At 41.3% G+C, this 18,244-nt stretch overlaps 1 protein-coding gene across 1 annotated transcript in view; it reads left to right on the forward strand.

Annotated features, from left to right (window-relative positions):
- CDK15 (cyclin dependent kinase 15) overlaps positions 1 to 18,244 on the forward strand; it is a 73,528-nt gene that overhangs the window by 16,247 nt on the left and 39,037 nt on the right. The window contains exons 7-10 of the mRNA XM_067470090.1: positions 3,369 to 3,492; positions 8,188 to 8,308; positions 9,566 to 9,659; positions 10,885 to 10,948. Of these exons, the coding sequence (XP_067326191.1) occupies positions 3,369 to 3,492; positions 8,188 to 8,308; positions 9,566 to 9,659; positions 10,885 to 10,948 (403 nt within the window). The remainder of the gene's footprint in view (positions 1 to 3,368; positions 3,493 to 8,187; positions 8,309 to 9,565; positions 9,660 to 10,884; positions 10,949 to 18,244) is intronic.

An 18,244-nucleotide genomic window follows, 5' to 3' on the forward strand; every position in this document is an offset into this window, starting at 1 on the left:
TGAGTCCCCTTTGGGGTGAGAACAGCGGGATAGAAATATAGTAAAAAAATGTAATATTTCTAATTTTTAAAAATTGTAGTGGTTTGGGGGCTGATCACAGGCAGGCCTCCTTGCAATTTCTATTTAATATCCACAAAATAGGAAGCTCCCCATTCTCCTTTCCTCCTTCGCCTACTAGTTTGAGACCTACAGATGGAAAAATACAGCACTCCTGTTGAATTCAGATCACTTTGTGCAAATATTGGCAAGGAGACATTGTTCTATAATGTCACAAATATTCAAGGTAACTGGCTTTCTTGTGTACCGAAATCAATATTTGTTTTGAAAGGAACTAAATAAAAATGGGCACTACAGGAAAGAAGATTCTGTATGAACATTAGGAAGAATTTCCCGACTTTGAGAGCTGTTCAGCAGTGAAACTCTCTGCCCTGGAGTGTGGTGAAGACTCCTTCTTTGGAGGCTTTTAAACAGAGGCTGGATGGCCATCTGTTGAGGGTGCTTTGAATGCAATTTTCCTGCTTCTTGCCAGGAGGCTGGATTGGATGGCCCATGAGGTCTCTTCCAACTCAATGATTCTATGATTAGCCCATATATTTGGAAACACACCAATGGCCTGTGATGCCTGATGGTGCCTTAATGTATTTATCTATCTTTTATTGAGACTGTTACCTATAAGAGAGATTGGCTTTGATGAAGCAGATGGCCATAAAGAAATACACCTACTTGCAAGCCTTGGCTTCTTTCTGGGGTCCACTGGAATTGGGAAGAATGAACACTTACGACATGTAGATACTGGGGCATCATCTACCAAGATGGTGCCATATTGAATAGTAACTGTTGGTATTACATTCTTGGGATGGCACAAGGCGCAGTCCACCATGGATGGGTTATCCCATGTGCCAGTCCAACTGCAGGAGTCCACACTCTTTTTCTACTATATTCATTGGGATCCTCCCAAGCTTGTCTATGTAGCAAGCTACAAACACACAAGAGTAAGCCATAGTGAGTCTAAGGTCGAGGTACCAGTCAATTAGCATAGAAGGGATACACAGTAAAGCAAACCATGAGGTCAGTCCAAAGTTCCATAGCTAGGAAATCTGTAGCAAACACAATCCAAGGCATAATTCACAACCCACAACCAAAATCTGAGATTCAATCCACCACACAAAGTCCAAGGAAACACACATGGCCTCAAGGCTACAACTCCAACAAAGATGTTGCTGCCAGCAACTGACTGCCTCAACTGCCATGTATTTATGCTGGTCTCACAGCTGCTCCGAATTGCCAGCCAAACATCTGGACCTGCAAACTTGAATTTCTTCTCTCTTCAGCTGCAGCCATGCTGGAATGCTTAACTCTTTGTCTTCCACCTCAGGGATCTGCCATCGTAGGTTCTACACTGTCCAATCAAGGGTGTTGTTATTCTTGATCTATAGTCTGAGGAGTGGTGAGTTCTTCACTGTTTGGCTGGCGATGCTCCAGCTCAGATGCTAGGAGAGGGCAATCCCTCTTCCTCATACTCCCTGTCAGCGTTGGTTACAACAGATCACGTCTTTCACTGTCAGGTTTTAACCACCTGCACAACTAACAAAATGTTGTTCCTTGTGCATACTGAGAATGAGATTGGAAGGAGGAGCAATCCACAGCCACCCTTCTGGGACAGGGAAGGGAAGGATTAGGAAGTGAAGAAGAGTTGTATCAGTTAAAGGAATTGAGTTAAATAATTTGTTAAGGTAGCTTGGTTTTGTTAAGGATTTAACATATGTTTAGTTTTAGTTGTTTGTGTTGGAAACTAATGGAAACAAAAAAAAACATGGACCCTTGAAGTCAGCTTGGCACATGGGATAACCCATCGGTGGTGGATTGCCCCACTTGCCATTTCAGAATGATCCTTCACAGTAAGACCAATCTATCCATGTAGATAGGACAGTGAATTGGAAAATAGTGTCTGTCTAAGGCAGGGGTCCTCAAACTTTTTAAACAGAGGGCCAGGTCACAGTCCCTCATACTGTTGGAGGGCCGGATTATAATTTGAAAAAACATGAATGAATTCCACACTACACATATCTTATTTGTAGTACAAAAACACTTAAAACAATACAATAATTAAAATGAAGACTGATTTCAACAAATATATAATTGTTAGTATTTCAATGGGAAGTGTGGGCCTACTATTGGCTGATGAAATAGGGTTGTTGTTGTTGTTGTTGTTGTTGTTATTATTATTGTTGTGTGCTTTCAAGTTGTTTCAGACTTAGGTTGATTCTGAGCGAGGGCCAGGTAAATGACCTTGGAGGGACGCATTCGGCCCCTGGACCATAGTTTGAGGACCCCTAGTCTAAGGTCCTCATTCCTAAACACATTTCCTTTTGAAACACAGACATAGAACAGTTAGCATATACACCCATAGTTTGCATATAGGTGGAAAACATATTTTGAGAAAGGACAGTGGAATGAAGAAGCATTTTTTTCAAACTCTGAACTCACAAAGCTATTTATTTGTCGTGACAGGGCAACCAGTCAATTGTATTACATTTCTAACAAACAAACAAACAAACAGACAAAACACAAAATTTGCAAACTTGGTAGTTGATTAAATGTCCTTTGACCAGTATCTGGCCACTTGGAGTGCTTCTGGTGTTGCCGCAAGAAGGTCCTCCATTGTGCATGTGGCAGGGCTCAGGGTGCATTGCAGCAGGTGGTCAGTGGTTTGCTCTTCTCCACACTCGCATGTCATGGATTCCACTTTGTAGCCCCATTTCTTAAGATTGGCTCTGCATCTCATGGTGCCAGAGCTCAGTCTGTTCAGCGCCTTCCAAGTTGCCCAGTCTTCTGTGTGCCCAGGGGGGAGTCTCTCATTTGGTATCAGCCATTGGTTGAGGTTCTGGGTTTGAGCCTACCACTTTTGGACTCTCGCTTGCTGAGGTGTTCCAGCGAGTGTCTCTGTAGACCTTAGAAAACTATTTCTAGATTTAAGTCGTTGACGTGCTGGCTGATACCCAAACAGGGGATGAGCTGGAGTGTCTCTGCCTTGGTTCTTTCACTATGCTTCTACGGAATAAGTAGAGCACGTTATCCAGATAGCTAATTGAGTGAGTGCAGTAATACAATAGCACAGGCAAAATGTCTCACAAGTATTGTGAGATTTTGAAATGCTGTTTTGAACTCTGAATGGGCATTCCATCACTACCAAATAAAATGCCTCTGATTTGTTCTAATGCAAAGCAGCCTATAATAGTGTATATTCTCAGCTGTACTAGTGACAAAAATGGCTTTCAAGATTTTTCATTTTGCTTTCTTTTCTCTGGATTGACTCTTCTACATCAATCACTAACCAGAGATACCTGGTTTCTTTTCTTTTTCCCCAGCTTTTCATGTTCCAACTTTTGCGAGCTTTGGCTTATATCCATGAACATCACATCCTTCATCGGGACCTGAAACCACAGAACTTGCTCCTCAGTTGCCATGGAGAGCTCAAGTTAGCTGACTTCGGTGAGTCATCACAGCCCGCCCCCAAGACATGGTTTCTGCAGATATCTAGATTTCTTATACCTATGAATACAAATCCACCAACTTTTCCTTTTGCTAAACTTGAGAGGAAAGAAATACATATATCTTTAGACTTCATTCCTCAGCTCTTTCTAACAAAGAATAAGTGTAGACCTAAATAATGACACATGAAGCTGGATTAAACCAACTGCTCTGGAGTGGTAATTTGCTTCAGATCCATGTGAGATAGATAGATAGATATAAAGAATGTTTAGAAGCTGGTCCTAGACATCACTGATATGGCTCATGTTTTTTGTGTGATGACTCCAGAGCAACTTTCTTGTTATCTCTGTTCAAGGAGGTTAAGAAGAAAGTGAAGGAGAACATTTTTCTTTGGGTCCTGGGAAAATTGCTGCCACTCAGAGTAGACAGTTCTGGGCTTGGCAGACTAATGCTCTCACTCAGTTTATGACCTCTTCCTGTGTCAATTGGGAGTGTAAGCTTAACCACCACTGTGAACTCAACACTCTTTACAGTCTAGGATTTGATTCTCACACTTGTTCCATTTTAGGGGGTAAATTATATATTTGTTTATATACTTAAATATACGTATTTGTTCCTCCATACTTCTGAAGCCACTTCAAGAAGGGTGAAACCAGAACCTGCAATAATTATGGAATTATAAAAGAGGATTCGGGCTAACACAAGCCTCAATTTCACTCTTGAGAAAACACAGTATTCATCGTGCAGCCAAATTATGATATTAAATCTGTTGGTGAAAGTTGTGGTAGGAGATCAGCCAGTCACAAGAACTCACCCAGTGATGTCAACTACCAAAAACTAAATCTGAATATTAAGCAAAATACCGGCATCTTATCTTACAAACCATTCAATTAAGATTTATTTATTTATTTATTTATTTATTTCGAGTATTTCTACCCTGCCCTTCTCAACCCCCGAAGGGGGACTCAGGGCAGCTTACAAAAGGCACAATTCGATGCCAGCAATACAATAGTAAGATAAATACATAGCAGCAACAATTATAAAACAATTAAAACAATCCAGTTATACAGTACAACAAATAAAAACCAATCTAGTGATCAACGTTTGCCAAGCTCAAAATCCGTAAGTTCATTCCACATTGTCATAATCCTATCCAGTTCTAGTTGTCATTGTCTTTTGTCTATCTGCCAGATTACCCAAAGGCCTGGTCCCATATCCATGTTTTTAGTTTCCTTCTAAAAGAGAGGAGGGATGTCGATGACCTAATTTCCCCGGGAAGCGAATTCCACAGGCGAGGGGCCACCACCGAGAAGGCCCTGCTCCTCGTCCCCACCAACCACACTTGTGATAGAGGTGGAGCCGAGAGCAGGGCCTCCCCAGAAGATCTTAAACTCCGAGGCAGGACGTAGAAGGAGATACGATATAATTGCATTGTTAGCTTCTTTTTGGTCCACCTTCCAAGTTTTTCTAACACATATATCCCTCACTTGTGCTTCAATTGCCTTATTTATTAAAGGTAAAGGTTTCTCCCTGACATTAAGTCCAGTCGTGACCGACTCTGGGGTGTGGTGCTCATCTCCATTTCTAAGCTGTAGAAATGGAGATCAGCATTGTCTGTAGACACCTCCTAGGTCATGTGGCCAGCATGACTGCGTGGAGCATCGTTACCTTCCCGCCGGAGGGTACCTACTCACATTTACATGGATGGCAGAAGCTGGGGCTGACAGCGGAAGCTCACGCCACTCCCCGGATTTGAACCTGCGACCTTTCGGTCAACAAGCTTAGCAGCTCAGTGGTTTAACCCACTGCGCCACTGGGGCCTTATTTATTACAGCTCAGTTAATAGTAAGGTTACAGGAGATGGGAATAATTCAGAATTCCAGATGTTGAATTATATCTTTCTTACCATTGGCTATGTTAGCTTGGGTTTTTCAGAGTTCTACTTCTTTGTGGTCTCTGGGACTCACACATAAGGGATTCTCTGTGTCTGTTCAGACCATCTTCGGAAATTTCTAGCACTAAATCTCTTTGGTTGATTCCCCCCTCCGCCCCTCCGCTCTATGCCCTTGCTCAGTATGGTTCCAGAAAAAGTTCCTCAGTACTCTTTCATCCACCACCTCAGATACATCATAGGAAACTTCATAGCTACTCTTCTTTATCTTGTCCTTTTTTAAAATTCTTCTCCAGTTTAAGCATAAACAGTATACTTTGCAGTGGTTCTCAACCTGTGAGTCCCCAGGTGTTTTGGCTTACAACTCCCAGAAATCCCAGCCAGTTTACCAGATGTTAGGATTTCTGAGAGTTGTAGGCCAAAACATCTGGGGACCTACAGCTTGAGAACCACTGCTTTAAAGGATATGTGCCATCAGGTCTGTAAGAACAGGTTTCACATCTTAAAGCCCTTCTCTGGACTATCAAAACAACTGGTTTTGTTGTGCCCCATTCTAAAGTGCGCTGGTCATAGATCGTAATAAATAATTGATTGATTGGTTCTACTGGTTTTGTTACCTCAAATAGTTCTTTTCAGTACTATTAGCTTCATCATCTACTGTGCCAATGAATTGTGCTAGTACCAACAAAACAGCCATCACTTATTAGGAAACCTTGGCATCGTCAAATCTGGGTACAGTTTAGCCTAGCTTGAAATCATTTGGCATCACAAAAATATATGCAGGCTGCCTATGCGGTTTCTCCTGCTCTTAAGAAATAGAAGAATCTTTCTGTTCATTCTTCAGTTCCTAAGAATAAATCCAAGCCTGTCTATGTATCTCTGGTTTATCCAAATGTTTAGGACATGCTATTAGTGCCTCACAACTTTGGACTGATGATACAATGTTTTCTGGTTCTTCCAGAAAATGTTATTTTATGACTGTTTTTTAATGTATTTTGATGATGTTGTTGTTTGTTGTTTATGCTTTGATTTTATTGCTGTAATATGGCCCCATGTAAGCCGCTCTGAGTCCCCACTGGGGAGATGTTGGCGGGATATAAATAAAGTTTATTATTATTATTATTATTATTATTATTATTATTATTATTATTTATTGCTCTTAGCCCTGATGAAGACAGTCCCAGTGCACTCCCTGGCCAGTAAGACAGAATTCAGACCATTGAATTCTGTAAGGTCAATGGCTTTCTTGATGTCTAAAAAAATGAATCAGTTTTCTATCTTACTGCATTTTATTTCAATGCTTTCCCCTCTTATTTCCATTATTCTTCAGTTGCTCCACAATCCGAACTCTCCAGTTGCTTATCAGAATTTTTTTGTTAGATTTTATTTATTTATTGTGTCAGGAGCGAACCAAAACAGTTGTATTGCATTAAAACAAACAAGGAAACAAACAAAACACAACGTTTGCAGGCTTGATATTCTATTAAATGTCCTTTGACCAGTATCTGGCCACTTGGAGTGCCTCTGGTGTTGCCGCAAGAAGGTCCTCCATTGTGCATGTGGCAGGGCTCAGGTTGCATTGCGGTAGATACCTTGCGAACCGCATCTCGGCCTACGAGCCCACGAGGACCTTAAGATCATCTGGGGAGGCCCTTCTCTCGGTCCCGCCTGCCTCACAGGCACGCCTGGCGGGGACGAGAGAGCGGGCCTTCTCGGTGGTGGCCCCCCGGCTATGGAACTCCCTCCCTGCTGAGATCAGACAGGCGCCTTCCCTCATGGCCTTCCGCAAGGGCCTGAAAACCTGGCTCTTCGAAAAGGCCTTCAACTAAGTGCTCTGTTTTTTGGAATGACCACCGGAATGGACTATGACTATGAGACTGGCTATGACCCCAAACTAGACGAAGCGGATTTTTATATGTTGTGTTATGGTCTTATGCTACTGTAAATTGTTGTCTTTTCTATGTTCTGTACACCGCCACGAGTCGCCCTCGGGCTGAGAGTGGCGGTTAACAAGTGCAAATAATAAATAATAAATAAATAAATAAATAAATAGATGGTCTGTGGTTTGCTCTTCTCCACACTTGCTTCTCCACACTTTTGTTAGATACCTAATATATTCTCTCTTTCACTATTCAAGACAGCAATGATCCAGCAAGAGCTACTAGCTACTAGCAGTGCCATGTGACACATTTGTCCAGTCATAACCTTTCTCCTTAGGGATGCTCAATGTATTGTCGAAGGCTTTCATGGCTGGAATCACTAGGTTCTTGTGGGTTTTTTCGGGCTATAGGGCCATGTTCTAGAGGCATTTCTCCTGATGTTTCGCCTGCATCTATGGCAAGCATCCTCACTACCTCTGAGGATGCTTGCCATAGATGCAGGCGAAACGTCAGGAGAAATGCCTCTAGAACATGGCCCTATAGCCCGAAAAAACCCACAAGAACCTAGTTTCTCCTTAGGCTTTCTTATTTCATGAGTCTGCCAAAAGAGCTGTCCACTCTAATGAATGCTAATGTTTTTAAATTCTCTAACTCATATACAGAAGTAGTTTTGGTCTTAATTGGAGATCTAATGAGATGGGAAAAAACTAATCAGTTTATAGCACAATAAATTAATAAGGCAGTTTTTTCTGAACTCTGTTCATTTGTGACACACTTAATATACATAATAGTGTGAATATTTATTTCATTGACATGTTTGATTATTCCGGTCCATCATTTTGAATATTTGTCTTTATGAGAACATACATTATTTTGAAGTTATGTATGATTTAAAATAACTAATTTCCCCCTCTATCTTGATAGGTCTAGCTCGTGCCAAGACTCTTCCCAGACAAACATATTCGGCTGAGGTGGTGACACTTGGATATCGCCCTCCTGATGTGCTGCTAGGAGCCACTGATTATTCTTCTGATATTGATATATGGTGAGAGTTAACTTTGGAACATTTGAGAAAAAACATTTGAGAGAAATTGGATACAGTATATTTTCTTTCCACTTTCAATCAAATTCAGAGATCAGAAGGACACTGCGAGAGGGCTTTTGGGAAGCAACAATATGTCAATTGAATGACACCAAAATTAAGTTTGGAATCATGATATCAGAAGTAGGTTCCATTGGCTATTAAAAATTACTCAGCTCTGTGATTTAAGTTGGAAACAGGATTTGCTGAGTTTTGCCTGATTTCACTAGTGTCTCACCTCAATATTTAATTTTAATTGTGTCCTAAGATGAAATGGAATGATTGACTTTGAAAAGTCCTGTCTTCTGAAACCAGTATCCAAATGTGGATTATCCCATACAGTTAGTTTAGCATATAGAAAGAATTGTAATTGAAAAGAGTCACACTGGCAGCAGATATCAGCAGAAACCACCATCTTGTTCTTCCTCAAATGAATAGAACCTAAGACAGTCCATTAAATTTTTCCCCCAAGTTCTTTAAGGAAGAAGCACCTGAATTAGACTGTGTTTGCCAGTCAAAAGATATACCTTATGATACAATTCCAATCTGGAAAATTTAATCCACCTCCAAAAATTCAGATCATAAACAAAAACCCTTCAAGGTCACAAAAATAAATCACAAGTTACTACTGTCAGAACTTTGTTCCCCAAATAATTCTGGCTCCAAATTTGATCCATAATCAGATCTTAACATTACTATTGTCCCCTTTAGAGACATAGTGCTCTCCTTATATTACCCCCCAGGTCCGAATCCTGTTCATTTTCCTTTAGCACTTTATCAATCAATCCTATCCTTTGGCAAGTGATTTGTACCAGTTGCCCGTCCGAACTCAGTACAGTACACTATTCAGACTATTGAAGGTTGCTAGATGTTTGCTACATATTGTATCCTGTGGTTGTTTTATATTGTTTGAAATGTTTTTTATGATTTTTGTTGTTATATTTTAACAATGTTGAAATTTGGGGAGATGGAAGCAGGATACAAAAATAAAATAATAATAATAATAATAATAATAATAATAATAAATATTTTAATTAAATCTCAACAAAAAACATACATCATCCAAAAGGACAAAGAAAAAGCATGCATTTAAGCCAAACAAACATAACATACTCCAATAAAATAATAACAATAAATACACTACTTCAGTGCCTTATCTAGACATTCTTCCTTTCTGCATTATATTTCTGACTGACTGAATAACCACTTTTTTTCCTCCAGGGGTGCAGGCTGCATATTTGTTGAAATGCTTCAAGGTCAACCATTGTTTCCAGGAGTTTCCAACACCCTTGAACAGTTGAAGAAGATCTGGATGGTGAGTCTAATGACACATTTGAAAACTGCAATGAAAATTATTGGTGCATGCAACAGAAAAGGAAAAATTGACTGATATTCGATATTCCCTGGGTTCAAACCTACGACCTGTTAACCCAGTGCTCCTGTCTTACTGGATAATACCCAACAAGACCATTAGAGATCAGTGAAACAAGTGTTTTTCACATGCCTATCTGATTGTTTTCAATGAGTTTCTATTACTTATTTCACAGAGTGAGGGCTCCCGTGTTGTGTAACATAGTTCAGAGAATTTCTATAGCCTATAACAAAAAGGAAAAAACACACCAAGAAACCTTATCCTTGAGTTGTAACGTTTTGCATGATATTGTTGAGTCGATAAGAGAAATAATCTTTTATATCTTTTTCTGAACTGATAGCAAGCTGGCAACAGGGAAGTGGGGATACAAACAACTTTAACTCTCTGTTTAAATAAACTGGCATTTAATCCTGACTGTAACTGTATTTGAAACAGGAAAGATCTCCATGCACTGCCTCACAATATATATATATATTAAATTGGAAAACAATACACTGAGAAGGCAGGGGGTGGGGTGGTGAAGGAAAGTGAGCAGGTATATGTGAATAATGATCCCTGCATTCAGACTTTGTTAGTACACCTCTAAATGAGAACCATGCAATTCCTAAGGCAAACAATACACAGAAGAACTGGGTACTGTATTTTTCATTCAGCTAGCAACCAAAAGGTTGCTTGTGGGTATCTCATCTTTATTCAGGCAGATTTATTTGCTTGAGGACAGATTCTCAAGGTGGACTAATCAGGATCGGGTTTTCTTGAGGCCCAGCCTGTCTTTGCATCGAGCCTTGGATTGTTTTTGAACACCTGTCAGAAGATCCGTTTACTACCTATTCCCTTTCATCTCAAAACAGCAGGGGTCTCTCTCACAGCCGCGGTGTACAACTTCTGAATGCCTATCATTTGAGCAAGCTACTGTCGGGAGTCACTCATCAGCTTTCTAGGGGAGCACCTTAGGTGTAAATAAGCCTGTGCAGTGGTTTTGACAACTGCTGACACATTGGAAATGGCACTTGCTGGCGCAGTCACTCAAACACATTTGTATGCCCTCCTCTCGTGGCAAGAAAACATCTCTAGGTTCCTTTTCGGGAATTTAACAGATATTAGAATCTGATTTGGTGCGTAAATGTATTCAGAGGAGACATTAATTTATGTATTTTGCTTTGTACAGGTACTGGGAGTCCCAACAGAGGAAACATGGCCAGGAGTTTCCAAGCTTCAGCATTATAAACCAGGTATGATCTTTTTGGCTGTGTCTTCAAATAGTATGCGCACTAGAAATGTTCCTTAGAGCAACATTTCACATGGTTGTACCCTAACATTAACAATCCTTGTTAGATGTGTTGTTGAAGGCTTTCATGGCTGGAATTACTGGATTGCTGTGAGTTTTCTGGGTTGTATGGCCATGCATTCCTGACGTTTCACCCACATCTATGGCAGGTATCCTCTCCAGAAGAGAATGTTTCTGGAACATGGCCATGCAGCCTGGAAATCCTGGCCATACAGCCCGGAAATCATAACCTCTGAGGATGTGGGTGAAACGTCAGAAGAGAATGCTTCTGGAACATGGTCATACAGCCCAGAAATCCTTGTTAGATTTTAAGGTCAAAAACTGCCATCTGGAAAGGAGTCCAATGGTATGCAAGAGTAGGATGAGGACTGCAGAACACTATGAATATTAAAAAGTCTACTGGCAGCCCAAGGCTTTTCTCCCCATTTCTATGCCATTTCGACTCCATCTAAGCCCCGTCTAAGCCCCTGACTTCCTCTTCCCTCAAAGATACTCTACTTGGGTCTTTCCCGCAGCTCTGCATTCAACTCTTTTCTTTCGCAAACCTAATGTTTTCTGTGATTTGCTTTTGACTCCTCTCCAACCAATTCCCATTCTTTCCTTTGGAGAGATCTTTCATTTGTCCATTCCAAAACACATCTTGTGTCTTGTGCCCTATTAAGTTCCTTTCCTAAAATCAGTTCTGGTTGCTACTTCCTCTCTCTACTGCCTCCTTCCACAACCTTCATTTTGAGCTAAATGCACCCAAGTTCACTTTTGCTGCTTTTCAGCTATCGTTCTCTTTCCACTCAGAATGATAAACCTTCCTGTGAATGATCACATGGTGGAAGTTTAGGATTGTTTAAGTTAGGATAGTAGAAGTATTACTATCCTGACTAATAATAATAAAACTTTATTTATACTCTGCCACCATCTCCCCAAGGGGACTTGGGGCGGCTTACATGAGGCCAAGCCCAGCAATACAATATATAAATATACATCAGAACACAACAATAAAATATAAAGAAAATAAAAATACAATACAAAACCATTATAAATAACACATCAAACAAAATAAATCGCAACATTTAAAACACAGAATCGATTACAGTGGGCAGGGCCAGTTCCAATAGATTAAAAAATTAAAACACTGAGTGAGACAGCAGTGTAATGCATCTGGACAGGGGATCTGGAGGATAAAGTAGGGTTTGATTGTACTAACGGGTAAAATAAAGTGCTTCCGAGGGCCTTTTGCAAGAACTGGTCAGGCCAGGGAATTATTGTTCTTTCATGCATTGAAGGCACACTGGAACAGCCAAGTTTTCAAGCTCTTCCTGAAGACTGCCAGAGTGGGGGCTTGTCTAATATCTCTGGGGAGCAAGTTCCAGAGCCGAGGGGCCACCACAGAGAAGGCCCTCTCCCTCGTCCCCACAAGTTGCACTTGCGATGGGGGGGGGGGGGCGAGAGAAGGGCCTTTCCGGAAGATCGAAGAGATTGCGTAGGTTCGGAAAGCGGTCACACAGGTAGGTGGGTCCTAAACCGTTCAGGGCATTGTAGGTAAGAACCTGCACCTTGAATTGGGACCGGAAAATAAACGGCAGCCAGTGGAGCTCCTTAAACAGCGGGGTTGACCGAGCACATTTTCTGCCCTTTCAGTCAGCTACTCATCTCAACTCTTGTATTTAATGTCAACAAAAAATCCTTGTGTAAGAAATGAACAAGTGAACAGGTGGGTACAACAAACCGAAGACCAGCACAGACATGGTATAATATTTGGTCTTTAGAGTATGTGTATTAGACAGAGAGATCACGCACAAAGCTTTTGTCTTTATTTTATAGTGCTGTAGGCTATATTTCAGAGGAAGGAATGGGCAAAACCACCACTAATTCTTACCTAAGAAAACCCTGTGAAATTCATGGGGCTGCTATCAATCTACAGGCAACGTGAAGGCATGTACACCCACATACTCCACAGTGTTTTCTATAGAACAGACAACAGTTACGTGATTTCATTGTCCTGAAGAGGTGTTGTAAGGTCCCTCATATCTTTACTGTGGGCAGGGTGATCAAGCATGTGTGCATGCATGAGCGCAAGTGTATGAGAGGTATTAAGAAAGAGAGAGCGCACAGACACACATGTGATTTATAAAGCACATTTCTTTTATTCCCCTGCAGACTGGGTGAGAATTCTGTGTCCTGAACTTCAAAGGGCCAGTTGTCTCTTATTTTGATGTGGGCAGATTGAGAAGTTCGCTTTGAAAAGCAGCCTTTCTTTCCCCTTTCCTTTCCATTCCTCTTCAGCCCCCCCCCCCCACTTCCAACCCCCTTTTTTGTTTAATGTTTTCTCAGGGGATATCTTTCAGAGCAATACACCCAAGTGTCAGAGAGGGTGGGGTGGGGAAATGATCAACACCAATCCTCAACCTCTCAGCAGGATCATTCTCTGGAAAAAAAAATATGAAAGTGAAATATTAAAAACCCTGAAATGTGAAATCCATCCACCTGCTTATTAGCCGGTGTGCCTTGCTTGCTCTTGGAGAGGGGGCAAGATCTGTCTAGAAAAGCAGGAGAGGCAAGGGGAGCGTGGGAGTGCGGGAGGGAGTGGGGAAGGCTTTCAGCCCAAGGTTTACAGGTTTCGCAGCGCATAGTAACATCCCTTCAAAGAAGTGGGTGTTGCTCTGCGACTTGCTCCAAACTGCCCTCTTTTGGCTTCAGTGCTTGAAAACTAAACGTCTCTTATTTTCACATGTTGGTCATGATTGGCCCAACAATAACCCGAACTTGCTTTGTAAAGGGAAGGAATCCTTTACACAATTAGCTGAGACTCATTAATCAAACCGGCGTGAAATGAGAATGTGCCGCCTCATTCTGCCGATGAGGGGTATATATGCTGGTCCACTGTAGTTGTGAGAATCATAGAATAATAGAGTTGGAGGACACATGGGCCATCTAGTCCGACCCTCTGCCATGCAGGAAAAGCAAAAGATATTGCAGGATTGTTGCAGATGTTAGGGGTTGTTGTGTACATTACAAAAACAAAAATTCAAGTACTCTGGAAATGGAAGAACACAGCCTGCAAAAAATTAAATTGCTTTCCCCCTTTTTTTGTAGGCAAACAATATGTTTGGAAAGGCAGCACCAGAAGGCTTTCTCCTATTCATTACTTTTCAGAAAAGTGCCTTGATTGATACAGGACAATATTCAGGATCTAATGAAATGGTTAAAGAAACTAGTTTTTAAAAGATCATAAACTGTTAGGCCAAGGAGGAATAATGTGGTTTGCTAATGGTGTCCTACTCTCGGTCCCACCTTCGTCACAAGTACATTAAGCGGGGACGAGAGACAGGGCCTTCTCAGTGGTGGCCCCTCGGCTATGGAACACCCTGCCTAGGGATATCAGATCTGCTCCCTCACTCTTAACATTTCATAGGCAAGTAAAAACATGGCTGTTTGAGCAAGTGTTCACAAATGCAGAGTAGCTAACATAGGAAATCAAATGACTTGACAATAGAACTGGACAAAGCTTGATAATAAGGAGATGCTAATGATGTTTTAATTGCTCTTGTGGTGTTTTATACTGTTTAATGTCTTAATTTATATTATGTTTTATGTGTACTGATTAGTTGGAAACTGCCTTGAGTTGCCGATCAGCTGAGAAAGGTGGTATACAAATATAGTAAATGAATAATAAATACCGCTCTGGCGGGAAGGTAATGGCACTCCATGCAGTCATGCTGGCCACATGACCTTGGAAGTGTCTACGGACAATGCCGGCTCTTTGGCTTAGCAATGGAGATGAGCACCAACCCCCAGAGTCGGACACGACTGGACTTAATGTCAGGGGACAACCTTTACCTTTACCTACATTCAAAAGAACACTAGCAACCTCTACAGTCTTTCTACCTGATGAAAGTGGAAAAACTGGGAATATCTCGGGGGGGACGGGACGGGACGGGACGGGACTGGACTGCCTAGTGTAGTCTCAGGGCAAAAAAGGAGCTAGCCTCACACACCTGTAGGTTCTGAATCCTTTTCCTCTTCCTGTGTGCCACAAGTTTTTGGCATGCGGCCCTGATTATTTCTGTATAGCCTTGCAACGGCATAGTTAAAAGAACAGGTAATGAGCCACAGATGACTTCAAAGTGAATGGCTTGTACATGAGGCTGACTGCATATGTGAGTTCAGAGCAAGAGTCCCTGGGATACTTCTCACCTATTCTTTGCTTAACTGTTACAGCAGGGAGGAAGAGCCAGAGTTTACCCACCCTTGAACTGTTGGTGGTGTTCCCCTAGGCAAGCAGTTGGCTGTTGTGTGAACAGAATGCTGGACTAGGTAGACCCTTTAATCTTGGGCTGGAGAGGCCCTAGAGTCTGCCCGGTCTGCTTATTTTTCAGATCCATCAGTATCTGCAGAAGCGCAAGCAATACTTTTGCTTTGTGCTTGTTCATTTGCTTGGGAGACCTTAATTTGCTGCTCCTCAAAGCAGTTCTGAACTGTTAATGCAATTTTTTTCAAAGCTCTCATGCTGGGTAAGCTTAAATCCTTGCATTAATCTACTGCTGTGTTTGTTTCACCATGCTGAAAAGTAAGACATTTAAATCCCCTCTCAATTCCACTCATGTTCCCAGAGGCGAGTATCTTGATCTTTTTCTGGATATGTTAGAAGCAAACAAGTTAGAATTCAGATACCTGGGGTCAAGGATAGGAAAGGATTACGGAGAACAGAACATGGAACTAATTGCTGTTCCAGCAAAAATTAAATTGCCTCCTGCTGTGTTGAGGATTTAGGTTGCCTGGTTTAAAATTTGTAACACCTCCAAACATGCAATACGGAGCAGTGATTTGATGATGGCTGCAAGGACGCCGCAGTTTGTAAAGGTTGCGTCATTTGTTTGAATGGATGTGGACACCACGACAAATGGATTCACTTTGAAGTGAATGGAGCTTCACAAAAGAAGCTCCATACCAAAACGTAAACTATCAGGAGAGATGTATTGTCGAAGGCTTTCATGGCTGGAATCACTAGGTTCTTGTGGGTTTTTTCGGGCTATAGGGCCATGTTCTAGAGGCATTTCTCCTGACGTTTCGCCTGCATCTATGGCAAGCATCCTCAGAGGTAGTGAGGTCTGTTGGAATTAGGACAATGGGTTTATATATCTGTGGAATGGCTGGGGTGGGGCAAAGAGCTCTTCTCTGCTGGAGCTAGGTGTGAATGTTTCACCTGATCACCTTCATTAGCATTTGAAGGCCTGGCTGAGCCTGGGAAAATACCCTGTTGAGAGGTGTTAAGATGTGCCTGGTTGTTTCCTCTCTGCTGTTTTGCTGTAGTAATTTTAGAGTTTTTTAATACTGGTAGCCAGATTTAGTTCATTTTCATGGTCCCTTCCTTTCTGTTGAAATTGTCCACATGCTTGTGGATTTCAATGGCTTCTCTGTGTAGTCTGACATGGTGGTTGTTGGTGTGGTCCAGCATTTCTGTGTTCTCAAATAATATCAGGAGAGAGCCATAAGGATTCGAATCTCCTTTCAGTCATGGAAACCCACAGGGTGACCATGTGCAAGTTACACTCTCTCAGACACAGAAGAGGCAGTCCCAAATCCTACTGAACAAATCTTGCCAAGTAACCTTGCGATGGATTGATATTAGTGCCATCTAGAGTCGAAAATAACTGGATAACACATAAAAACAACAACTACTAGGTATCGAGAATCCCATAAGGAATCTCTCCAATGTAAATACTTTTTTTCGTGTCAGGAGCGACTTGAGAAACTGCAAGTCGCTTCTGGTGTGAGGGAATTAGCTGTCTGCAAGGGCGTTGCCCAGGGGATGCCTGGATGTTTTACCATCCAGTGGGAGGCTTCTCTCATGGTCCCGCATGAGAAGCTAGAGCTGACAGATGAGAGCTCACCCTGCTCTCCAAATTTGGATTGCTGACCTTTTGGTCAGCAGTCCTGCCAGCACAAGAGTTTAACCCATTGCATCACTGGGGGCTCCAACGTATATAAGGAATCACAGATATTTTCAGGATAGCAAATGTATTAATTACAAAAACATTGATGTATTAATTACAAAAGCATATTTTGTAATTGTACATATAAATGTATTAATTACAAAAGCATATTTTCATGATAGCAAATGTATTAATTACAAAAGCCATAGCACAACAAACTTGTATCTCCTAGTTTCCACTTTAAGAACTTTAAGACTAGCAACTGACTTTCCATTTCATGCCACGTCCGCAAAATTTTATCTGCCATACAAGAAGATCCCCTTCCTCTGTAAGTTTCTATCCTTTAGCTAAAACATTTTTAGCCATTGATAACAGATCTAAGATTTTTATGATGCAAATCTTCATTGCTCTTTGTAAAAATAATAGTAGTAAGTTATCACCATTGTTAATATACTCCAACGTGAATTAAGTCTCTGCTCCCAGAAGTATCTTATTTTGGGGCAATTAGCCATATAAATTAAAGTTTCTTTCTAGTCACATCAACTTCAATTGGAATAAGATTTATTTACATTAATTAATGACATCAAGTGGTAGTATACTATCTATATAAATAAAACGTAATGTTCGTCTTTGGGATTAACATAACTCAAAAACCACTGGACAAATTGCTGCCAAATTTGGCCACAAGACACTTACTAACCAAGGAGTGACAATCACTCAAAAAAATTTAATTTTGTCATTTGGGAATTGTAGTTGCTAGGATTTATAGTTAACCTACAATCAAAGAGCATTCTGAATTCCACCAACGATGGAATTGAACCAAACATTGCACACAGGACTGCCATGACCAACAGAAAACAGTAGAAGGGTTTGGTGGGCATTGACCTTGAGTTTGGGAGTTGTAGTTCACCTACATCCAGAGAGCACTGTGGACTCACACCATGATGGATCTGGACCAAACTTGCCAAAAATACTCCATATGCCCAAATATGAACATAGATGGAGTTTGGGGGGGGGGGGGGATAGACCTTGGCATTTGGGAGTTGTAGTTGCTGGGATTTATAGTTTACCTAAAACCAAAGAGCATTCTGAACGCCACGAATGAGAGAATTGGGATGAACTTCCTACACAGAACCCCCATGCCCAACAGAATCCAACTTCGTTCACCAGGGCAAGAAAACGTAATCAAAGCCCTCCTGACAAAGAGCCATCTAGCCATAGATATAGATAATATGGTTCACACACGCAGAGATATAGTATCCTAGATTTGAAAGGTACCCCTAAAGAAGGACAATGAAATGTTGCTTGTT

Source organism: Anolis sagrei, chromosome 1 (assembly GCF_037176765.1).
Source record: "Anolis sagrei isolate rAnoSag1 chromosome 1, rAnoSag1.mat, whole genome shotgun sequence".
In the NCBI taxonomy this organism is placed as follows: Eukaryota; Metazoa; Chordata; class Lepidosauria; order Squamata; family Dactyloidae; genus Anolis; species Anolis sagrei.